General features: G+C 33.0%; 2 protein-coding genes across 4 annotated transcripts; one reads left to right on the top strand and one right to left on the bottom strand.

Moving 5' to 3' along the window:
* Positions 1 to 17,456: 17,456 nt before the first annotated feature.
* Positions 17,457 to 18,272, bottom strand: LOC112490723 (E3 ubiquitin-protein ligase RSL1). Its single transcript, XM_025071095.2, has one exon. It carries the CDS (start codon positions 18,270 to 18,272, stop codon positions 17,457 to 17,459), a length of 816 nt encoding a protein of 271 aa, XP_024926863.2.
* A 1,402-nt stretch (positions 18,273 to 19,674) lies between these two features.
* On the top strand, positions 19,675 to 22,470 carry LOC107435273 (GDSL esterase/lipase 1). Of its 3 annotated transcripts, none has more exons than XM_016046846.4 (6): positions 19,675 to 19,860; positions 20,913 to 21,088; positions 21,193 to 21,311; positions 21,411 to 21,629; positions 21,768 to 22,026; positions 22,148 to 22,470. In XM_016046846.4, the coding sequence occupies exons 1-6, from the start codon at positions 19,823 to 19,825 to the stop codon at positions 22,381 to 22,383; spliced, it is 1,047 nt and encodes a 348-aa protein (XP_015902332.3). In that variant the 5' UTR covers positions 19,675 to 19,822; the 3' UTR covers positions 22,384 to 22,470. The 3 variants fall into 3 exon arrangements, with proteins under 3 accessions (XP_015902332.3, XP_015902339.3, XP_015902324.3); XM_016046853.4 differs by lacking the exon at positions 19,675 to 19,860 and adding an exon at positions 20,404 to 20,609; XM_016046838.4 differs by lacking the exon at positions 19,675 to 19,860 and having other exon boundaries at positions 20,683 to 21,088.
* Positions 22,471 to 26,398: the final 3,928 nt, after the last annotated feature.

Here is a 26,398-nt window from a genome sequence, read left to right on the forward strand (position 1 = left end):
GGATCTTCGCCATGAGTCTATCAGCGGCTTCCACTTGGTCTCAAATTTTGTCCATTTTTCCTTCAGTTCTTTATGCTCCTTTTTCACCTGAATTCATATGTAATATCAAGTAATTCAAACAAATTAGTTATGCTAATTAATTCCCAATCAATTAATGCTTACACACAAGGTTGGTTTCAATGACATATCAGGCATTTATTAACTTACATAAGTAGACCATACTCTCTTCCCAGGATACTTCTCTTTGGAAATTTCATTCAATTCAATATGCGTGCGAGTGAACAAGTATTCATCCAAATCGTCATCCGTGTCAATGTTATTTATCAGCTCAAAACATGCCCTTTGCAACAGATCAACAGCCAGTTGCTGCTGCAGAGACTTGTGGAGCTTATAGTCAGTAACAGCTTTGCTCTGTGGCAGTAAAACTACAAACAAAAAGAGAAAAAAGATTAAATATTAATAAACATTTATATATATATATATATATATATATATATATATATATATATATATATATTTTGTTAAAAAGAGAAAATAATAGAATATTAGCAGCAAACTGAGCAATTAGTGCAAGGAAACGATAATTAACTGTCACTGCATTCGATGGCAAACCAAGCAGCAACAACTAAAGCTTTGGGATGGATGTGAAGGCAATAAATCTGTTCCAATCGCTGTTTGTCTTCAACTTGAAGTAGGCCAATAAGTTCGTCTGAACTGGGTTTAAGCGATGACCACCCCATATCTATCTATCGGCAATAAAATAACTCATTTGTTTAAGCGAGGGCTTTGCTTTTTTTTTTTTTTTTTTTTTTTTTTTGGGGGGGGGGGCTTCCGTTTCGTTAATTACGTTAAAATGGGAAAAACGAAATTACTTAGATCCTTTGATAATTTACTGGGTTTCTAAATTTACACCTTTTAATTGGAACAACTTTTATGAATGTAGATGATTAAGGTTCTCAAACAGAAAACAAATCAATTAGATGCTCAAAACAAAGAGTTTATACATATTCATGAATATAATTGTGCTCAGCACACAGATTACTGTTCATATACATATAAATTAGGTAGTATAATCAGAACCTACCTTAAAGATTTTTTCTTTCTCTTATCTGAAGCTTATCTCTCTTCTCTAAGTAGAATTGCTTGGAAAACGAAACCTTCGTGATTTTATAGACCGTTTTATAAGATAAACGTCTTCCCTTACCACTTGGAGCACCAAAATATATACAAAGTACTATGTGTCAATGTTTCATTAAAAAAAATATATTTTGCCTAGCTAAATCTTAATATATTTCAAATTGGATAATGCTAAAGATATTCGACGAGGCATCAAAATATATATAAAATGAGATATATATAAAAATATTCTGCCTAACTAAATTTTTTAATATATTCAAATTTCAGTAATGTTAAGAGTTATCAAATTAGGCACAAAGATATGTACAAATGGATGTGTCAATTTTTTTGTATGTATTCATATAAATTTTCCAACTTACTTTTTTTTTTTTTTTTTTGGTTGTGGGGTAAGAAAATATGCATGCGCGCCAAGGCTATCGAACGGAGTTTTCTAACGGATGGTTTGTTGCTTTTGTCCAACGGTGTTTATTGTTAAACAGTGAGCTTTGATAATTAGAGGGTATTAAATTCTTTCATGAGAATCTATAATTTTCTTCATAATTTTACTTTTAAGATCCTTTCAATCCATTAAAATCCATTACTTCTTAAAATCTTTTAAAATTAATGATTTTTTGAATACCTGTAAATTTTAAAAGAATTCTATAAAGTTTAAAGTCCTAATTGAATACACATGAATTTTGATAGACTTTTATAAAATATATTAAAATCTAAATTGAATATCATTGGACTTGTATGGACTCTTTTAAAATCTAAATCGAATACATTTAAATTTTTAAATACTTTTAAAATCCTTCAAATTTTAAATTAAATACATCCCCCTAGAATTTCAAGTTTTTTTTTTTTTTTTGTCTTTTGTTTGTTTATTTTAACAATAATAATAATAATTGTACTTTAATGATTATGGTTTTGTGATGGAAAATTTTCTAATACTCTCAAAGTACCTATAGCTTAGTACTCCTTCCCTTCAGTATTTGACATGTGTAATATTTTTTTCCAAATCAGAAGCAGCTCTTTTCTACTCCAAATGCACGTTATCTCACTCCATTTGTCTTGATTTCACACATTCTCCTTAAAATATAGCCTTCTCCTTCCCTAAAAAGATGGCTTCTAACATCTGCAATTTCAAACTTGCAAAACAAATTTTATCAAAGAAATAAAGAAATCTATGTGGATGGGGTTTCGGTGGAGAAAAGAAGAGGGAAAAAGGGAAAGAAACTTCAATTGTAAATTTGCAAAAAGAATATATATATATATATATATATATGATATTGGAGATAGACTAAAGGGCTGAGAGAGAGAGAGAGAGAGAGAGAGAGAGAGAGAGAGAGAGAGAGAGAGAGAGAGAGAAGGGCATTTGGTGTGTAACACCCCATCCCGAACCATGTCGGAATTTTTGCACGTTGACCGAGCTTGACTGTTGACCGTTGACCGAAGGGGTCAAAAGTTGACTTTTTGACCCGATTGGAATTCTAGGTTGACTGAGGTACCGTTACGAAGTACACGTCGGCACGAGTTCGTAGACTAGTAGCACGTTGAAAACGGGGCTACGGTTTGAAAGTTATGAGCAAAACAAGTTGAGGTCCAAACTGTCCAAGGGGTGCCGGAGTTGACTTTTTATTCATGCAAAGTTGAGCGTTGACTCATGCATGGTTGTGGAGTGCTCGTTGATACGAGTCTGTAGACTAGCGGCACGTCCGATTTGGACATGTGGTTTGAAAGTTATGGACCTGTAGAGTTTTTTAAACACCGTATTATTTTAATATTATTTTTTTTAAACGCGTAACGATGTGCCACGTGTGACTTAATGAAGGTGACCATGTATCACCATGTTGAGAAGCCACATGTCAACCATGTATAATATCAAGTTATTTTTATTAGTATTTTAAATAATGATATTATTATTAATATTATTTAATTAATTTGAATTTATTTCTTTTTATTTTCCTTTTTCTTTTTCTTTTTCTTTTTCTTTTTCTTTTCCTTTTTCCCCACGTGGGAAAACAACTCCTTTTTCTTTTCTTTTCTTTTTTTTCTTCCCTTCTTCTTCCCCAAGCCATCAAAACACCAGCAGTTATTTTCTCTCTCTCTCTCTCTCTCCTTTGACTCTCTCCCTCTCTCTGTTTGACCACCGTTTGGCCGGATTTCAGTCGCCGAAATGCCACACGCACCGGCCACCGGTGTAGCCCATCTCCTCGCGATCTCGGCTTCCAAATTTCCCGGCCAGTCGCCGCCGGACGCGCCCAGATTGGGCCGGTGAAGCCGGCGGCGGCCGGTTACGTTTTTCTGGCGATTCTTGCCGTTTTCGACCAACCCAGCCCAATCCATATCTCTATTCCACCATTTTCGACCCCTCTGAGTCCATTTCCGGGGTTAGATTGCCCAAAATCCCCACCGTTTGAAAGATCTCTCAAGTTTAAATCTGGCCGAAGCTTTCCGGCCAAATTCCGGCCACCTCCGGCGGAATTGGAGTCGATGGAGACCGGATTTGTAATCCTCGTCTCTCAAGCTTCGATTCGGTATATTATTCGACTATTTTGGATAACGTTTGTGTTTGATCCCCGGGTACCGGGTATTATTTACCCGAATAAAATATTAATTTATTTGATTGTGTGTGAATTGTGTTCTAGAAGCACTGGTGAGTCATGGAATTGATCCCATGGTGGATCTTAGGATTATTGCGTGCCCTAGGTGAGTGACCCACCTTTGAAAATGTTTTTGGGGTAATTAATTGTATTTATGTGGTATTAAATTGATATCTGTAATTGGTGCTCATGTGGCGTATTTTAAATATAATCGGGAAAAATATTATTTTATATATATATTTACCCTTTGGTACTAAATGAAATTTTGGGGTCATTAAGAAATTTCCGATTATTATTTTATTGTGATTAAATGGTATTTATTACACATGAGCAAGTATTTTCAGTAATTACTTGTGTCTGCTTTTTATATCATTTTTGGGCAATTAATTATGTTTAATTGGTATTTAAATTATGCTCATGTGGTACAATTTGGTTATGGTTTTATTGTGGTTTAATTTATTTATTATGCATGAGCAAAGTATATTTCGGTAATAATCGTACGGGATTTTAAGTATTATTTTTCGGGCATAATTGGGTTAAATATTTTACGAAAATATTTGTTTAAATTTTATAAATTATGCCCGCGGTATTTTTTTTATGGTTGCATCTCGTATTTCGAGTTGTTGTTATCGAGGTTTCGTACTGGTTTGGTTAAATAAAAATATGTGGGATGGTAAGTGTGATAATTTAATGTATTTCCCACGGTAATTTTGGAAAACGGTACGGTTGGTTAATAATGTTTATTTTTAGACGCACTCATACAGTATTGGTGTTCTGATGTATGGACACGTGGTAGCGTGCAAGTATTATGTGGTTTAGCGTACAGGTATTATTTCTCCCGTTGTTGCCATTGAACCATGGGCAGGCAAGTTTGTTATTGGCCACAGCCGCCCCCCTCCTTGGCCGGGAGATGATTTCAGCAGCGGTACTGTCGGGACGCCGAAGTGCCGTTTGCAAGTTTCTCTCTTTAACCCCCTGCCAGTCGATGCTCGGGACGCTGGGTATCGGAGGGCATCACCAGTATATGGTGTGGTGCGTCAAGTGTAATTTTCAAATAAAGTTTCAAACCCCAAAAAGTACAAAATTATTTATTATAATTTATTGCAGTTATTTATATTTGGGGTATTTATTTATTTATTTGTTGTTTATTAAATTATTTGGTCCCTTGGTTTTCGGGAAGTATGAATATCGGGTTTTGTGAAAATGTTTTAAAAGGGGAACATTTCCAACGGAGTGATTAGTGAAGGTTTTGAGAGAAATTATTACTTCAAATATTTATTTATTTATTTATTTAATTGTTCGGTATTGCTTAATTAAATTTCTTTATTTTTATATTATTAATATTAAAGGTGTACAGTAGATAGGGTCACTCACTGAGATGATTAGCATCTCACACTCTTAAATTCCGTTCCCCTAGGTCCAGGTTGGAGACGTTGATTGTCCGGGGCGAGCCCAACGTCTCAGTTCGTTGCCGAAGTCCAAGAAGTATTTCTTCCCTTTTTCCTCTCCATCCTGTATTATTTCTTATCTATCATTGTATAAATTCCTCACATTTATCTGTATAATGCTCTGTATACTGTATTGGACGTGTAGTTGTTATTTATGCACTGGGTTGCTGCTGTGGTTATTTGAAGTGCTGTAATTTGTGGAATCAATTTGTAGTATTGTGGGAGGAATAAGGGGATGTTTATAGAAGTGTGTTTTCAGTGCAGGTAATTTTTTTGGTTAGTCCTACCCTTAAGGGAGGTGCTGCCGGATTTTCCGTTGGAAGGTTCGGTGGTATTTCCCTGGGATCAGGGCTTGTCTGGGGTTCCGGGGAGGGATTCCGGACGGGTCCTGACATGGTGAGTGTAACATTGTTGTGTTATCATTAATATAATTTGATTGTTTAAGTATTCCACTTCACAAATTTACAATTAACAGACGAACGAAGAGATAAAAAATTATACTCTTCAAGAGATTGAAAAGATCTTGCAAAGCAATGGAAAAAGTCTTTGTGACATTTTTATGAATCAATCTTTCCTCCCATGGATGTAGAAATAAAAAATAATGCCGCTGTGTGATTGAATATTTTCAAGAAAATGCTTGCTTTTGTCATTTGCATCATAAACTAGATCCTTAAGAACTTGGAGAGGGTTTTGAATCATTTGAATCTCCACTTTCCCTGGCATGCAACACCAAAACAATTTTGGTTTTCATGAAGGGTAATGCTTTTCAACCCTTTCATCATACCAAAATAATGCATCACAAAATTCATATTTATTATAAAAATCTCCGATATCCCAATAGTTTATATGAAATTTATAATAATTAAATACTATTAAAATTTGCATATAAGTAAGATAAGTAAGATAAGTAATTTTTAAAACAAAAACCACTTAATTCAAAAAATATACCCCTACTTGAAAAGTCACCACAGTCCACTTCTTCCGGCAAAAAAAAAAGTAAAACAATTAATAAATATTCAAATTACAAAAGCATAATTTGAATTCTATATAACAATAATCGTACCATCATATTCGCAGTCATCACTCCTTGTGACATCAGAATTTATAGGATTTTCATTATCCACAAGATAGTAAACTAAGGAGACTACATAAACAATCATACAGTTTTAAATTTAAAGTAAAAGCTAAAATAGTTAACTAATGTATTTTACAGAGTTAAAATACACTGATAAATATTAATTTCTGACAAATCTACATCCATAATCACTTTTGAAACAACAATTATGGATTTAACTATAAAAGTAAATTAGTAATATTAATTTAAATAACTTCAAATATTTTTAATAAAGCATCGTATCATTATTTAAGTTGTTTGTGTTTTCTAAGAGCGCTTTACAAACATATTTATCCAAAAAAGTATTTGAAGCTGTATTAAAACCTTCAACAATAAATTCATTATTCATTATTTGCCTCTAAGAAAATAGCTAATTTAATAATTTATATACTTTGTTGCATCTATTATGTCCAAAACTCCTTTGAGAAAAGGTTGTATTATTGGTAAATGTGCAATCTCTTCTTTCTCTTTTCAAAATTGCCTTTTTATTAGTATATTTTTATCTTTTGAAACTTCTAAAATGTAATTTGATGTGCAGAAATTTTTATAAAAAATAAATTAAATAAACAAATAAATAATCACACCATATATGACATCACTCAATGGGATTCTTGATTAACTTTGTGAGCTGCTTAAAAAATCTTAACTTTGACGTATAGACTTTGTGTTTAGTGAAACAAAAAAACCATCTAATGGTCTTGTTCGAGATGGTGTATTTTTTGTAAGTTGTCCAAATATATTTATTGTAAGCATGTTACAAAGCGCAATTGCAACTCATTTTATAAAACATGTATATTGTTTTTTTTTTTTTTTTATTTGTATATCATGGGCTTCTTACAACTATATATTGGGATATTGAAATTACATTTATTATATATATGAATATTTATTAGCATATAAAATTTTTGTAAGAAATATATTAAAATTTTAATATATAAGAAAATAATGAGATCAATCTTATTATTAGTTATTGTATAAAAAATCTTGATATTTTACAATAAAATAAATATAACAAACTAATAAAAGTATTAATATATAGATTATAAAAACTTTTTTAATATTTTTTTATGAGTATATAAATTTTATATGTTTATAAATATGAATATATACATATAAAATTCTTTATCATTGATTTTATATTTTATATTTATTTATTATTATTATTTTTTGCTGAGAAGATGATATGAATTATTTTTGGTAAATGAAATATATATAATAGTTAACCATATATATATTTATATATATATTATCATAATTTTAATATTACCTTTTAAAAGCAGCTTTAAATTATATATATATATATATATATATAAGTCCTTTTATATATATATATATTAGTCTTATTATTTTATAATAAAATTCAATTTATCACATATCTATATATGAATATATATTACTTTATATAATTTTTGTGTGAAATATCTTTCATTATAAAAATATCTTTGATTATATTTACTTTTTTTATTTTATCTTTTAAAAAAACAAATAAAGAGACCAATCTCATTAATGAAATTTATATATTGAATATTGAAATTTCAGTTATTACATATCTATATATGAATATGTATTAATATATAGAACATTTGTGTGAAATATATTTAATAAAAAAATATATTTTATTATAAAGATGTTTTTTACCTTATCTTTTAAAAATTCAAAAAAAATCAAATAAAAAGTCCAATCACATTATCAACTATAATTATTTTATAATAAAATAAATATAATAAAGTAATAAATATGTCAATATATAAATTATACAAATAAAAAGATCAATTTCTTTATTAATTATAATATACAAAATCTTACTATTTATCAATAAAATAAAGATAACAAAGTAATAAAGATATTAATATATAGATCGTAAAATCTTTTTAAAAAAAATTTTTTTTAGTATATAAAATTTATATGCATATAATGTTCTTTATTATTGATATTATATATATATATATATATATATATTTTTTTTTTTTTTGAAGATGGTACAAATCATCGTTAACAAATTAAATATATATAATAATTAACCAAATATATATATATATATTATCATTTTAAGAAAACCTTTTAAAAAGCAACTTTTTATATATATATAAATCCTTTTAAGCGTCTGTTAACACGCGCGCGCTCACACACACATATATGTATATATATATATATATATAAAAGTATGTTTCAAGCATTTTTTGAAAATATTGAAAAACTATATTATTTATTTTAAAATTCTTGATAAGAAGATAAATCGGATTATTAATTACTATATATTAATCTTTTTATTTTACAATAAAATTTTATTTATTATATAATATAATTTTAAATCCTTGTCATATAATTTAATTACTTTATTATTATTATTATTATTATTTACCCTATAAAGATGTTTTCACCTTGTAATGTACTTTATTCATGGTTATACATAATTTCATTACCATTATAATTTGTGATTATTTAGGTGGAGATGAATTTTTTGATAGAATTATAAATAATAAAAAAAGGAGAGATGAATTTTTTTATTGATGATTTTAAAAGAAATTTAAAAAATATTATAATGACACGGAATATTTTTTAATACCTATTCAACTTTTATATATTATATATTATATATTATATAGATAATAACAAGTAATCTACCAAATCCAAAAAGTTTAAAAGAATGGAGTAAAAGTTGAAACAACGTGAGAAGCAAAGGACTTAGAGGAGCAAATTTTTACTCCCTGTGAGACTCCTCAGGTTGTTTCAGACTTTTCTCCAAGTGTTGCCCTTTTATTTGTATATATGGGATTGGAGTGACCAAAAGGTTAGGATACAATTAATAATTATTTCTTGAAAAAAATAAAATAAAATAAAATAATTCGGTCAATCTTAAAAATTTGGGTCACCTTTTAGGCTTCTTTTAATAAAAATTTCCAAAAGAATAAATTGAACTGCTAATAATATAAACTTTCAATATTGTATTTCAAATATCGTTATGGAAATTAACAATATTAAATGCAACCATTTTTCAGGTGATGGACCTCCAAACTCAACTTGTTTATTTCAAGCACGTCAGCAGAATATTATTGGGGGATGTAGAGGCCAAAATTTTGCTGTCTATCTGCAATAAAAATCACGTTAGTAAAAATCACATCATACAGGCTGAATTTGCTGATCCTCCTTCCTCCATTACTTGTTTCCCCTCGGTATAGGCTTTTCTCTTCTTTATCTGTTTATTTTATTCATTTATTGATAAACTATGAATATCATAATATATTATATTGTATGATATTATAAATACAATTGCCCATGCAAATTAATATATTTTAAGGGGACATCTATTAGATCTAATAAATACCTTAGATTTAGTGTCAGGTCCCGTCTAAAATTTCTCATCGGAACCCTAGACAAGCCCTGATCCCAGGAAAATACCATCGAACCTTCCAACGGAAAATCCAGCACCACCTCCCCTGAGGGTAGAACTAACCAAAAATTTCCTGTACTGAAAACATACTTCTATGTTCATCCCCTTATTCCTTCCACAATACTACAATTTGATTCTACAAATTTACAGCATTCCAAACGAATAACAGTAATCCAGTGCAGTATTTAATAAAATGCGTTCAATACAGTATACAGAGCATTATACAAATAAATGTGGAATTAATATAATGTCAGATAAGGAAACAATACAAGATGGAGAGGAAAAAGGGAGGAAATACTTCTTGGACTTTCGGCAACGAACTGAGACGTCGGGCTCACCCCGGATGATCAACGTCTCCCAACCTGGACCTAGGGGAACGGAATTTAAAAACGTGAGATGCTAATCATCTCAGTGAGTGACCCTATCTACTGAACACTTTTAATATTAATAATATAACAAATAAAGGAACTTAATTAATACCAACAATTAAATAAATAAATAAATAATATTAAACAATTGAGGTAATAATTTCTCTCAAAACCCTCACTATTCACTCCGTTGGAAATGTTCCCCTTTTAAAACATTTTCACAAAACCCGATATACGTATTTCCCGAAAACCAAGGGATCAATTAATTTAATAAATAATAGATAAATACACCAAATATAAATAAAATATAATAAATAATTTGAACACTTGGGGTTTGAAATTTCCATCCGAAAATTTATACTTGACGCACCACACTATATACCAGTGATGCCCTCCGATACCCAGCGTCCCGAGCACCGACTGGCGGGAGATTAAAGAAAGAAACTTGAATACGGCACTTTGGCGTCCCGACAGTACAGCTGCTGAAACCGTCATCCCGGCCAAGGAGGGGGGGGCTGTGGCCAATATCAAACTTGCCAGCCTTCGGTCCAATAGCAACTCACGAGAGACATAATAACTTGCGCACTAACCACATATACACCGGAACACCAATACTGTATGAGTGCGTCTAAAATAATTATTAAATTAATTATTACCGTATCGATTTTCCAAAAATCACCGTGGAAAATATACCAGTTTTCAAATTTACCATCCCACATATTTTCCTTTAACATACCCGGTACGAAACCATCGATAACAATATAAAAATAATTTTTCTCGTAACATGAGGTCCAACAAATAATATTCCACGGGCATAATTATAAAATTTAAACCACCAATTAAACAAATATTTTTCTTAAAATATTTAAACCAATTATACCCAAAAAATAATATTAAAATCACATACGATTTATTACTGAAAATACCTTGCTCATGCGTAATAAATAAAATTAAATCACAATAAAATAATAATTTTCCACAATTATAATTAAATTGCACCACATGAGCATAATTACAAATGTCAATTAAACACCAATTAAATATAATTAATTGCCCCAAAATATTTTTAAAGGTGGGTCACTCATCTGGAGCACGCAATTAATCCAAGATCCTCCATACGATCGATTCCACGACGCACACGTGCTCCTAGAACAACGATTCACACAGTCAAATAAATTAATATTTTATTCGGATAAATAATACCCGGTACCCGGGGGGTCTAGCACAAACGTTAACCAAAATTGACGAGTAATATACCGAATCGAAGCTTGAGTGACGAGGATGACGAATCCGGCCTTACTTCCCGGAGATCGGACCGGTGGTGGCCGGAATCTTGCCGGAAAGCTCTCGGCCTTTAGAGCCTCGATTCTCCCAAACCGTCGTGAATTGGAGGAAAAGGACACCGGATTTGGATTCAGGGGGTTGGAATTAGTGGAGAGGGACCGGCGGTGCAACTGGGCACTCGCCGGAATAGTGATTTCCGGTCCAATGGCAACTCACGGGAGACATAATAACTTGCGCGCTAACCACATATACACCGGAACACCAATACTGTATGAGTGCGTCTAAAATAATTATTAAATTAATTATTACCGTACCGATTTTCCAAAAATCACCGTGGAAAATATACCAGTTTTCAAATTTACCATCCCACATATTTTCCTTTAACATACCCGGTACAAAACCATCGATAACAATATAAAAATAATTTTTCTCGTAACACGAGGTCCAACAAATAATATTCCACGGGCATAATTATAAAATTTAAACCACCAATTAAACAAATATTTTTCTTAAAATATTTAAACCAATTATACCCAAAAAATAATATTAAAATCATATACGATTTATTACTGAAAATACCTTGCTCATGCGTAATAAATAAAATTAAATCACAATAAAATAATAATTTTCCACAATTATAATTAAATTGCACCACATGAGCATAATTACAAATATCAATTAAACACCAATTAAATATAATTAATTGCCCGAAAATATTTTTAAAGGTGGGTCACTCATCTGGAGCACGCAATTAATCCAAGATCCTCCATACGATCGATTCCACGACGCACACGTGCTCCTAGAACAACGATTCACACACAGTCAAATAAATTAATATTTTATTCGGATAAATAATACCCGATACCCGGGGGGTCTAACACAAACGTTAACCAAAATTGACGAATAATATACCGAATCGAAGCTTGAGTGACGAGGATGACGAATCCGACCTTACTTCCCGGAGATCGGACCGGTGGTGGCCGGAATCTCGCCGGAAAGCTCTCGGCCTTTAGAGCCTCGATTCTCCCAAACCGTCGTGAATTGGAGGAAAAGGACACCGGATTTGGATTCAGGGGGTTGGAATTAGTGGAGAGGGACCGGCGGTGCAACTGGGCACTCGCCGGAATAGTGATTTCCGGCGAGCCGCCGCGATCACCGGCAACCGTCGCCGATGGCAGTGCGTCCGGTGGCCGATGGCTGAGATTTTTTTTGGGGGTTTTGTAGATCAAGGGGAGAGGGTTCTAACGGGACCGACGGTGAGGCAAACGGAGGCCGAACAGCAAAGAGATCTGGGTTTTAAGATTTTTGGCCCCTCGCCGGAAAATACTCCGATCCCGACGCATCGGAAGTCCGGTGGCCGTGAAATTTGGTGGGTAGGCCGAAATTCCCACGCGTGAGAGACCGGTCAGGCGCGTGTAGCTTGGGGTGGCCGGAAACTGGCAAATCAGTGGTGGCCAGTGGTGGAGGGGAAAAATCGCCGTCGCCGGAAAACGCTCCGATCCGGGCGCATCGCCGGTCGGTTGGCCGTGAGATTTGGGTGGTCAATCGGAAATGGAGAGGCGCTCCTGCCTGACAGACCCGTGTGGCCCTCCGGTGGCCGGACGGTGGCCAACCGGTGGTGGCCGTTCGTTTCTCTCTCTAGCTCTCTCTCTACTCTCTCTCCTTCCCCCCGTTTTGCCAAAATAAAAACCACTGTGGGTGACACTATTCACCCACGTGGACCTTCCCAGATGTCGACACGTGGCATTTCACTGTTCACCGATTCAAAAACATTAAAATATTATGGTAGTCGGAAAACTTCACACGTCCATAACTTTTTAACCGTACGTCCAAATTAAGCGTGCCGCTAGTCTAGGAACTCATATCAATGAGCACTTTACAACCATACAAAAGTCAAAGCAACATTCTACAACCATAAAAAGTCAACTCCCGGCACCTTTTGGATAGTTTGAATCTCGACTTGTTTTGCCCATAACTTCCAAACCGTAGCTCCATTTTCGACGTGCTACTAGTCTACGAACTCGTGCCAACCTGTACTTCGTAATGGTACCTCAGTCAACCTAGAATTCCATCCGAGCCAAAAAGTCAACTTTTGACCCCTTTCGATTAATGGTCAGAGTCAAAGTCAACGGTCAACCTCGGTCAAAGTTGGAAAATTTCCATTGTATTTTGGGACGGGGTGTTACATTTAGTAGCATTATTTTGCTGTACCCAAGTTAATACCAATCCAACTCATTCTATGAATAAAATATGACCAATTAACTACCTTGATAAAAGTAGTTTTGAAATATAATTTTTTTTTTTTTGATGATATTATTGTGGCAAAGATCATTTTTCCTTCTTTCTTTCTTTCTTTTTTTTCTTTTTTTTTTTTAATTCAACTGAAAGATCAGTTTAAATGGTATGCACATTTTATGACTTACTAGTTTTTTAGAAAGACTTTGAATTTGTTAATAAAATATGGTTTTATATTGTGTATAATATTGTATTTTTCTCTTTTTCCTAGTAAATCGAAACTGTATGGTTATTTTTAGATTAATTAACAATATTAACAAAAAATACTCACACAAATTATCTCAGCCAAACCATATAAATAAATCAATAATACAGATAGGTCTTAGCCAAAAATAAAAAATAAAAAAATAAGCAATATAATCAATGATCAACAACAACCAAAAAAAAAGAAGTGAAGTAAATAAAAATAAAATCACCCTCTAGAAATGATCTTAGCATCAGAAACAAATCAAATATCATAAATAAATCCAAAATCAAAAGTAACGTTAAAATTGCAAAATACACACACACACACACATACACACACATATATATATATATATACACACACAAACATATAGAGAGAGTAATTGTACAATGTGGATCATCCACATGCGAATCATAACAAAAGCCAACGTTTTTTTTGAAAAAACATCGGCTTTGCTTCTATCTAGGAGAGGAAAGATGGCCATCATGCCGTATCGTGCTTTTTCAAACACATTTTCATAAGTTTAATTTGGTAACTTTTTAAAAATAAATTTTATAAATAGATTTTGTAAAATTGAAATGGTAAAATTATATTTCCTATTTTTAGAATTTAAAAATATTTTTGATATATCTCTAAAAATATTTTATGAAAATGAAACTGGACAAAAATCATGTTTATCTATATCTAAAAAATAATAATAATAATAATCTTGTTATTGAAAATGGTAACAATTATCGATATTTATGTCTAGTATATGTCAAAAACACGATATATATATATATATATATATATAGAATCAATGTTTTTCAATTTAAAATAATAAATATTATCCATGCTTTTTAATATTGCTATTTCCAAAATTTTGAGGTATATGTAAAATGGCCATTTTCTAAATTTATCTATATTTCAAATAATTTTTCAACTTTTTTCAATTATTTTGTTTCAAATATAGCTCCCTAAAACATTTTTGTTCATTTTTCAATTTATAAAATGAAAACTGTTTTATAAGATGATAGAGGACAAACCTAATCCCTTATTTAAAAATTCTGATATTCCTTCGTTTCAAGAATAAATATCATTAACATATGCTCATTTAAAAATTTAGAATTTGAATTTCGGCATTTTAAAAATAAATATCCTTAATATAGTAAAAATATATTTAAATTTAAATTATTTTTCCTATATATAAATAACTATAAAACTTCATTTTTTATTAATTTTTACCTAATTTGATATTTTTGAAAGGAAAAAATATTTGTAAAAGCTTAACGTAGAATCTAATTCAGTATAAATAGGATGCATTCTTCATTTTTTAGTTCCTACTAATAGGTATTCATATCCATGTAAAATAACTGTTTTGAATGCCAAAGGTGCCTTTAATTAAATGCTAATTTTGGAGGAAGACAAATGTTGTACACGCGCAGTGGACGTATACATTTTATCATGGTGATATCTGGCTTCTAATTATTTTTGTTTATATGAATCATTAGGATAAATTTTTATTATTATTATTATTATTATTATTTGTTCTTCTCCCCCGATATGACTTCGATAATGGAATTTATTTATTTCAATGGAGTAAAAATGTTATTGATAGTCAAGATATAACAATTGCACTGATTTTTTTATATGGGAAAGGTGGGGATATAAATTTGGCAAGAGAAAAAAAATGGCTTTGCCATAATTCCCCCAACCAACTTCACTTGACAAACTAATTTAACTGAGTCCATCTCACTTGATAGACTAATTCACTTGATTAATAGTCAAAAGTTCAATACTATTAAAAAAAAATGAAAAAAGAAAAAAAAATGACAGTCAAAAAAAAAAAATGACAGTCAAGGTTGAACATTCTGCATCAACTATAATCATCGTATACTGTATATTGACAGACTACGACAACCATAACATTATGTTGGAAAGATTGTCAATGAATCAGAAATACAATCGTGTTAAGCCCCATGTAATCATATATCTTTCTTTTGATAGGTTATTTTATAGTTTTTTTTTTTTTCCCCCTCAAAACCACATCATTTACTGAAATCTCTGTCACTTGGTTGATGTTTAACTTGTACATTATTCTCCTAATTCAGTCTAGGAGAGTTGACTTGGTATTCTTTATGTTAGTCGAAAATTATAATGGACGAAAGAAAAAGTGTAGATTGATTTTCTGGGGTAAATGCTGAAATCTAATTACTAGCAGTTTTAATTTCTGCTCTTTTCAATATGCACGACCAAGTAATACCCAAAAAAAAAATATATATATATATATATATATATATATCAATCCCATTTTAATTACATACCTACGGTCAAGTTTCACTAAAACCTCAACATTTTTTATGCTTTTTTTTTTTTTTTTTTTTTTGTGTCTTATTGTGCTAACCCATAGCTATTAGTGTTTCTTCTTCACCAAGAAAATTAGAATCAACACCGATAAAGAGCAGTTCATACCATCAAATGGACATTATATTATTTGGGGGTATTAGAGAGGTTTAGAAGAAGGCATCAACGAGGTTTTACATATACTTCTCGGCTATAATTTCTCCAATATTATTAATCATTCACAACCTTCCAAGCAGCTTTGGTGAAAAACATCTAACCCGCTTGTTCATCTTTGGTGATTTACTGTGTGGTGCTGGAAACAACAACTACTTTCCCACTTCTTTCCAAGTAAATCACTGGCCATATGGAGATATCCATTTTAATTTCGTCACATGGTAAACAGCTTCCAAAGGCCGTCAGTCTGATTCCTGATTTTATTGGTAATATATGCTAACCCTTTGATTGGTTTGAAATCCACTAATTACTTGAATTGTTTCACATACAAATAGTGCAGAGTATCATTACCATGTAGAAATTTAATATTTGTTGAAATTTAGATAATCGACTCAAATAACAATACTTCGATAAAAAAAAAAATAATAATAAAACTCAATGGCAATGCCATCACTTACTAACTGCCTAGCCAGTGAACAAAGCTTTTTGTTTTAATCATTTAAGACACCTTCTTATAGTTAACAAGATAAATTAATACTGCATCGGGAAGGAAAAAAAAAATAGATTAAAACATAAATCATTTCTTACTAAACATGCAGCAAAAAAATATTGAAAACGCATAGTATTCCATATATAGTGATTAGTGATAAATTAATTCAAAAGCAAATTAAACTAAATTAGAGATAGATATCCTAATACTGCAGCACAGCCAGAAACAAATTAAAAAGAGATTAAAACATATATAAGACATTTCTGACTACACATGCAGCACTAAGAATACTTTAAAAAGCATATATATCGATCTAATTATAATAGATAGGATTGTCATCCCACGAAAGCTTCTTCTCCAGAATAACTAGTTTGATAGTGGAACGCATGCATGAACCTCGGACCATTTTGATCCACATGAATAGCAGAACTCATACCGGCACCTATATATATATATGTATGAATATAAAAGCAGAAGGTTTAGAATACAATTAGACTTTGAAAAAACAATAATTTGATCAAGTTTAACCATCAAATGCATATACTAATACATGTCAATAGATATCTCATACATATTATACATATCCTTTAATTTTTTTTATCTTATTATTAAATTTCGAGTATGTTCTTGACAAAAATAAAATAAAGTTTTTGATAGTAATTAATTACCTGCATGTAATGTGCATACAACCAGACCTCTTTTCCACATAGAATTTGCAACAGGGACATCTTCTCCATTCGTTAGCCTTGGCAAGCTCCATGACCAAGATATCTTCTCTCTCTCTTTCGTCCTGGCCTGGTTTTTGAAACTCCCTACATTCGATTCCACCATGCCATGAAACCTTACACTGAGCACAGAACAATCTATGGCAATTGGGACACTCAGACATAGTCACAGCCTCCTTACCATCATCCAGCAACACAGCAGAGCAATCCTTAAAGGGACAGTAAAACTTCTCAGCACCAAGAATCAAAGATTCGCTAAGCAAATTTTCCCACCTCTCAAACACTTCTTTAGGAACAATGGAGCTACAAGATTCCGGCTCCAACACACCGTTACATTTGAGATCAGGACACTCTACCTTTAATATATTGTCCTGAATCTTTGTTGCTACGTATTTGGCAACGCAATCGTTGCAAAATGAATGAGAACAGCTGGTAATTCTCAACATTTCTCCACCAGGTTTTGCATCCATGCATATCAAACACAACTCAGGAGGAGAAGAATCTTGTCCATGAGAGGAAGAAGATGATGATTGACCAGTTTCCATGCATTTAGCGTTCTTTGATCTATCCGGGGCTGCTGATCCACTTGTTGTTGAAGTTTTTAAAGAGATTGCTGAGGACACGAGGGCCTCTTGGATCTGAAGCTGTTCTGCATATTTCTCGTCTGAGATTGGGAATAACTCATTATCATCAAAGAGTGCTGTGAAGTAAAATTCATCAACCACACCAGAACTTGCCGATCGTTCTCCTTCCATTTGTTTTTCCCTCGGTATGGACTTCTCTTTTTCTCCTCTCTCTTTATTTATTCATTTGTTAATCAATCATAAATATAGGTATACAACTTTCCATGCAAATCTAGGAAACTCAAAGGGGTGTCCTCCTATTGGATAAATACAGCCAAGCCAATCAATATATTTTGACCATTTATCAAATATATATATATATATATATTTATCCTTGATAAGAGTAGTTTTGAAACTTAGCTTTAAAAGTTTGAAAGGTAATGCAAATTTATAACTTTGTTTTTCAGAAAGACTTTTAATTAATAAAATATGATTTTATATTGTGTACAACTTAAAAAATAGTGCTTTTTTATCTAGTAAATCAAAACTGTATGGTTATTTTTAGATTATTATCAATAGTTTGACATTATTTTTCTAAATTATTATAAATTATTTCTACTATTTGAAACTTGACCATGAAGAATCTTTATGCCTGCAGTGAAAAGCAGTATTCAAGTTCTGACCAAAAATAAAAAACATACTGTTCAATTTTTTTTCAGAACACACTATTCAAGTTTTATACTCTGTTTTTTTTTTTTTTTTTTTTGTTAATTGCACTGAAAGTAACTGTATTGTACTTTTGGTAAATTACGCATTAGACTCTCAAATTCAAAATATTCCATATTGGATCTTCAATTAACTGTTTTCTCAATTTATATTAAAAAAAAAAAAAGATATGAAAATTAGTCAATATTCTCAATTAAAATTAACACTTTTTTTTTGTTTTAATGGTTTTACTATTAGATCAAGCCTATGAATACAAATTAAAATGAACGTTTAAATATCCATATTAATAGAGGTGAGATCTGGGCTTCTAATTATTTTTGTTTGTATGAATCATTAGGATAAATTAATTTTTTTTATTATTTGCTCTTGCTCAATATGACTTCCATATTGGAATTCAATCATTTTAACTTTAGTAAAATAATTATTGATGGTCAAGACACAACAATTTGCTTTGATTTTTTGATATGGGAATGTGGAGGTTGAATTCGAAACCATTGCGTAGGGAACAAGTGTAGCTTTGCCATTGTCGTGTTCCGGGACTAATTGGTTGTCATTAATAATCCAATTTTTTTTTTTTTTCCTTAATGAGGCTGTAAATTTAATGTCGGAGGCTGTATTAAAGAAAAGAAGGGTCTAGGTAGAACACTCTGCAGCACTATAATTACATTATGGAAAATATTGACATGCTATAAATTTTTCTTGAAGGTTACATAGAAGAATGTCACTGGGTAAACGCAATGATGTGAAACCCCATGTTTTTCATCTTTCCTAATCATATCTTTGTTTTCATAGGCTATTTATATATATATATATATATATATATTTTCAAAACCATATGATTTATTGAAAGCACTACTTTTTTTTTTCTTTTTTGCTGCCAGAAACCATATGATTTATTGAAATCACTAGTTTTCTTTTTTTTTTTACTTCCAGAAAGGGAGCTCTATGGTGTCGGCAAGGGAGAGTGAAAAGCTAAACAAGCTCTGACCAAGGGGGAGCATTTTGCAAGGTGCGAGATGGTTTTAGCAAAAACCAGTAGCAAGACCCTATTAAGGTAAGAGATGTCTTTCCTCCTCTGTTCTCATACCTCCCCTGTTTTTATGTTGCTAATTTGCCTTTAATGTGATAATTTCGTCCTTGCCATGAAACATAATTGTCATATTTATATGTATATACATGTATATATATATGTATATGTATGTGTATGTATTTGTGCTATGTGGTTTTCTACTTTGCCGAGAATGTCGAGAAAACCACACAACGAGGGGATACTTGTGGTTGGCACAATTGGCAGTACATTCTCCAGATCCGGACGAGGCTTTAGGACTCAAAATGCAGCTTTATTTACCGAAAATAAATAAGTAATAGCTAGAAAATAAAAAGCAATACCATAGTTTTATTTTATACTATTGAGGTATATGTTATTTTCATAACCATCAGAAGCTTCAATTAATGCCTCGTGGTTTACTAGCAATTAGTTTCTAACCAGATGTGGTTTCAGTTAGATTGAATGCCTTCCCTGACTCTCTTTACAAAGAGAAGAGGTTTCCAGGGAATTGTAGTCTGGGATTTCGTTTTCTCTCTCTAAAGAAATATAGAGACTCTCTCTCTCTCTCTCTCTCTCCGTTTATCAAAATCTTACTTATACCTACAGCCTACAGCCTGGATACACCAGTTTTGCAAGAGTGAATGAGGAGGACACAGCTAACAATTATGTTTTTGCCTTTTCAATTTTTGGACATGTATGAAAAGGTGATTCGCGCAGTACACATCGACTTTTAATCAAATGAAGACAAAAAATAGGTAACCGACGAAAATCTGACCCAGAAAAACATGTTTCTTTAATTAAAGGACCAAGTTTCACTAAAACCTCAACACTTTATCTTTTTTTCCCCCTTACTGTGCTAATCCACATAGCTACAACTGTTTCTTCTTCAGCAGAAAATTCCAATAAAGACCTGTAAAAGAGCAGTTCATATCATCAAATAAACATTACATTAATTGGCATATTAGAGAGGTTTAGAAGATGGCAACAACATGGTTTTACATCTACTTCTTGGCTTTAATTTCTCCAATATTACTGATCATTCTCAACCTTCCAAGCAGCTTTGGTGAAAAAAATCCAACCAGCTTGTTCATCTTCGGTGATTCACTGTATGATGCTGGAAACAACAACTACTTTCTCACTCCTTTACGAGTAAACCACTGGCCTTATGGAGAAACCTATTTTCATTTCCCCACTGGTAGAACTTCCAATGGCCGTTTGATTCCTGACTTTATTGGTAATGGATGCTAACCCGTTTTGTGCTATTTTGTTTAAATACTGGGTACTATAAAAAATTGAATTTTTTGCGTGTATATATATGTACATAAATATTTGTTTCAGCTGAGTATGCAAAATTGCCATTGATTCCACCATGTTTGCAACCTGGAATCAGCTACAATTATGGTGTGAACTTTGCATCGTTAGGGGCTGGTGCTCTGCAGGAAACCAATAAGGGCTCTGTATGTGATCTAGCTAGATCATTATAATTAGACTTTTGCTTTCTAATTCCAGGAATTTTTTTTTTTTTTTTTTTCCAATTTCATTTTATGTGCTTTCAGGTGATATCCCTCAATATTCAGCTAAGTTATTTCAAGAACGTGGAAAAGAATTTGAGGCACAAACTAGGTGGTGAAGAAGCCAAGAGATTTCTGTCCAAAGCTGTTTACATATTTAGCATCGGTACCAACGACTACAATTCAAAAACCACTCCAATTCCATTCCACTCTCAAGAAGAATATGTCGGCATGGTGATAGGAAATTTGACAAATGTTATCAAAGTATGATACAAATATATTACCTTTTGTTATGCTTTCTACCTAGCCAATTAGACATTGAATCCTACTTTATTTTTGTTTCCCAAATGTGTTGAAGCAATGCATACATTTTGATGGGCGCTTTTTGTTTTTTAAAATAAGGGAATATACAATAAAGGAGGAAGGAAATTTGGGATTCTAAACCTGGTTGCTAAAGGTTGTTTTCCAGTTGCCAGAGCACTTAGATCTGCAGGAAGTGAAGGTTCCTGCATGGATGAATTCTCAACAGCCCGGAAACTACATAATACAGCACTTTCCAAAGTCCTTGTGGAGCTGGAAAGGCAGCTCAAAGGTTTCAAATATTCGGAGACTGATTTCTATACTGCTTTCAGTGAAAGAATTAATAACCCATCAAAATATGGTATACTCATGGCACTCTGAGCTATCTAATCAGACAAATAAAAAAAAAAAAAGAATTTTAATTGTATGGTAAACCATGTATTCTGTGTAATAATGGATTGTTTTTGAATTTCTTTGTGAAGGTTTCAAGGAAGCAAAGACAGCATGTTGTGGCTCTGGTCCATACAGAGGACTTGGAGGGTGTGGAGGGAATAACAAGTATGAATTATGTGATACTCCTGATGATTATCTGTTCTTTGACCCTGCTCATCCCTCTGAGAAGGCCAACGAGCAATTTGCGAAGCTGATGTGGAGTGGAAACTCTCCTCTCATTTGGCCTTACAATCTTAAGACACTATTTGAACTTCAAACACAATGAAATTTTGAGTTTCAATAGCAATGTAGCTTTTTTTTTAATATATAAAAAATAAAATAAATAAAAACTAAATATATTTCCCTTCCTGAATTGCTGGCCGGCTAATATTTCAGTTTTTACTGAAACTGTTGGCAACTTTATATAAATGTGTCCATGTTTTCCTTAGTTTTGAATGTGTCGATAATGTCATGATGTATATAATATTTTGAGCGAACTAGTCAATTCATAGATAGAAATATGAAGAGGGAAGCTAAACAATACTCCTTGTACCTATCCAATTTATACTGAAAAAAAGAAAATCAACAGAGTGAATGCCACCCGTCATAGCAATTCTAATGTGGAGTGGACAAGTTACGACATCAAAAGCACAATTTAATCTAAAAAATACATAAACACTTTATAACACAAATTATATGTTAATGAATAAATTGATCCCAAACTTGTAATGTAGGATTAAATTGGTCCTATCAAATTCTATGAGATATGTTAAATTGCTGGCTTTTTCTACTCTGTTGAAACTGGTGATGAATGTAACACCCCGACCCAAACCACATCGGAATTTGTGCACGTTGACCGAGTGGGTCAAAAGTTGACTTTTTGTTCCAGTTGAAATTTCTAGTTGACCATGGTACCGTGGCGAAGTGCATGATACCCCAAGTTCGTAAACTAGTAGCACGTCGAAAACGGAGCTACGGTTTGAAAGTTATGGGCAAAACAAGTCGAAGTGCAAATTGTCCAAAAGGTGCCGGGAGTTGACTTTTTATTGTTGTGTAATTTTATTTTGACTTTTGTATGGTTGTAAAGTACTCGTCGATACGAGTTCATAAACTAGCGGTACGCTTAAATTGGACGTCTGGTTAAAAAGTTATGGACGTGTGAAGTTCGCTGGATACCGTAATATTTTATTATATCTGGCTTAAGTGCACAGTAATGCCACGTGTTGTCACCTGATTGGTCCACGTGGGTGAACAGTGTCACCCACGGTGGCTTTTATTTGGTAAAAACGCCGGGGAGGAGAGAGAAAGAGAGAGAGGGAGAGAGAGAAACGACTGGCCGCCGGACTCGACAAATTTTCCGGCCGATCCTTGCTACACGCTCCAGCCAAACGGGAGCGCCTTCCCATTTTTAGCCGAACCCCGAAATTTCACGACCATCGGTCGCCGGACGCGCCCAGACCGAGCCGACGAAGCTCGGCGGTGATTTTTCCCCTCTACCGCCGGCCACCGCCGTTGACCCGTTTCCGGCCACTTTCAAGCCACACATGCTTGACCGGTCTCTCACCCTACCCCCAAATTTCACAGCCATCGGACCTCCGATGCGCCAGGATCGAAGCATTTTCCGGCGAGGCGCCGAAAATCTTCAAACCCCTTTTGTCTCACCGCCGGTCCCTTTGGAATCATCTCCCCTCGATCTACAAAACCTCCAAAAATCTCAGTCATTGGCCACCGCACGCGCCGCCGCCGGCGACGGTTGCCGGTGACCGCAGCGGCTCGCCGGAAGTCACTGTTCCGGCGAGTACCCAGTTGCACCGCCAGTCCTTATCCACTAATTCCGACCTCCTGAATCCAAATCCGGCATCATTTTCCTCCAATTCGCGACGGTTTGGGAGAATTGAGGAGTCGAATCCCAAAAGCTTTCCGGCGAAATTCCGGCCACCTCGGGTCCAATCTCCGGGAAGTAAGACCGAATCCGTGATCCTCATCACTCAAGCTTCGATTCGGTATATCACTCGTAATTTTTAGTTGTCGTTTGTATTCGCTCCCCGGGTACCCATTTGGGAGTTACCCGACTAAAATATTAATATATTTGGTTGGTGTACTGTGGCTGTTTTAGGTGTGTGTGCGAGTAGTGGAGTTGATCCTACGGAGGATCTTAGCTGATATACGCGCTTAAGGTGAGTGATCCACCTTTAAACCTATTTTGGGGTAATTAATTATATTTAATTGGTGTTTAATTGATATTTGAATTATGCTCATGTGGTGCAATTTAATTATTATTTATTGTGATTTAATTTTATTTATTATGCATGAGCAAGGTATATTTCAGTAATAATTGTATGTGGTTTTAATATTATTTTTGGGCATAATTGGTTTAAATATTTTGAGAAAATATTTGTTCAATTTAGTGGTTTAATTTTTATAATTATGCCCATGGTATATTATTTGTTGGACTGCGTGTTGCGAGAAAAATTATTTTATTCGTTATCGATGTTTTCGTACCGGGTTTGTTAAATGAAAATATATGGGATGGTAAATGTGAAAATTGGTATATTTTCCACGGTAATTTTGGAAAAACGGTACGGTTATAATTAATTTAATAATTATTTTAGACGCATTCATACAGTATTGGTGTTCTGGTGTATATGTGGTTAGCGCATAAGTTAATATGTCTCCCGTGAGTTGCAATTGGACCGTAGGCAGGCAAGTTTGATATTGGCCACAGCCGCCCCCCTCCTTGGCCGGGATGACGATTTCAGCAGCGGTACTGTCGGGACGCCGAAGTGCCGTTTGCAAGTTTCTCTCTTTAATCCCCCGCCAGTCGGTGCTCGGGACGCTGGGTATCAGAGGGCCTCACTGGTATATGGTGTGGTGCGTCAAGTGTAAATTTTCAGATAAAATTTCAAACCCCAAGTGTTCAAAAATTATTTATGATATTTATTTACATTTTAATTATATTTGGGTATTTATATATTTATTGTTTATTAAATTGTTTGATCCCTTGGTCTTCGGGAAATACAAATATCGGGTTTTGTGAAAAGGTTTTAAAAAGGGAACATTTCCAACGGAGTGATAGTGAGAGTTTTGAGAGAAATTATTATTTTCAACTGTTATTATCTATTTACCTATTTAATTGCCGGTATTAATTAAATTTCCTTATTTGTTATATTATTATTACTAAAAGTGTTCAGTAGCCAGGGTCGCTCACTGAGATAATTAGCATCTCACATTTTTAAATTCTGTTCCCTTAGGTGCAAAGGGTGGTAGGCGTTCTTCCGGAGCGAACCAAATCTCCGCCGCTATCGTAGTTCAAGAAGTACCTTTATACTCGTTCAATTCAGTTATAATATTTCTTTCATCTTTGTTGTATTTTCTATCAAATAGCACTTCATAAAACTCTGTATACTGTTCTAGACACTTATGTTTTATTTATGCACTGGATTACTATTATTCCTGTGAAGTGCTGTAAAATTGTGGAATCAATTTGTAGTATTATGGGAGGAATAAGGGGATGAATATAGAAGTGTGTTTTCAGTGCAGGAAATTTTTGATAAGTCCTACCCTTAGGGGAGGTGCTGCCGGATTTTCCATTGGAAGGTTCGGTGGTATTTCCCTGGGATTAGGGCTTGTCTAGGATTCTGGGGAGGAATTCTGGACAGGTCCTGACAATGAACCTTTAGAAGTAAGTTTATTGTACGCATACATATGGGCTTATAATATGAATTGGATTTCCTCGTTAACTTGTATTGAATCTTATGATGTTGTAATGGCGATCATTATCACTTTCTTCTTGTTCTATGGTAGAATACTTTAGAATACACCAGAAAAGCTCAAAATTTGTCGAGTTGATAAAAGAATATTATAAGATAATTAATTTCCCAGTGAGAAAAAGTATTAGACTACGTAAATTATAGGCATTCTTTGTTTCAAGCTTTTTGATGAATGATTTTGAAAAATAATCTCAACCATTGAGATGATTTTATCTGAAAAAAAAAAATATAACAAAACTCTAGGAACTGATCTTTCATATCAAATTTTTTAAAATATAAATTAATATGTTTTCATTCCTTGAAAAGAATTTATTTTATGGTTTTTTTTTTTTTAATTTTTTTGGGCTCTCATTTGGCAGAATTACCTCATTCTTTAGCAAACAAATATTTTCTACATCAGCATATCAAAAGGCAGTAATTTTTTAGGAAAAAGCATTTTGGGGAGTCAAATTTGTCACTTTCTTTGATGCTTACATATACATATATAATTATTGAGAATTATACCTTCAACAAGTGAAGGTCAATTAGATC

Source organism: Ziziphus jujuba, chromosome 1 (genome assembly GCF_031755915.1).
Source record: "Ziziphus jujuba cultivar Dongzao chromosome 1, ASM3175591v1".
Classification (NCBI taxonomy): domain Eukaryota; kingdom Viridiplantae; phylum Streptophyta; class Magnoliopsida; order Rosales; family Rhamnaceae; genus Ziziphus; species Ziziphus jujuba.

Coding starts and splice junctions, on each gene's coding strand:
- LOC112490723 (XM_025071095.2), bottom strand. CDS start 18,272: ATGGAAGGAGAACGATCGGCAAGTTCTGGTGTGGTTGATGAATTTTAC.
- LOC107435273 (XM_016046838.4), top strand. CDS start 20,833: ATGGCAACAACATGGTTTTACATCTACTTCTTGGCTTTAATTTCTCCA. Junction 21,312..21,410: donor AGGAAACCAATAAGGGCTCT/GTATGTGATCTA, acceptor ATGTGCTTTCAG/GTGATATCCCTCAATATTCA. Junction 21,630..21,767: donor ATTTGACAAATGTTATCAAA/GTATGATACAAA, acceptor TTTTAAAATAAG/GGAATATACAATAAAGGAGG.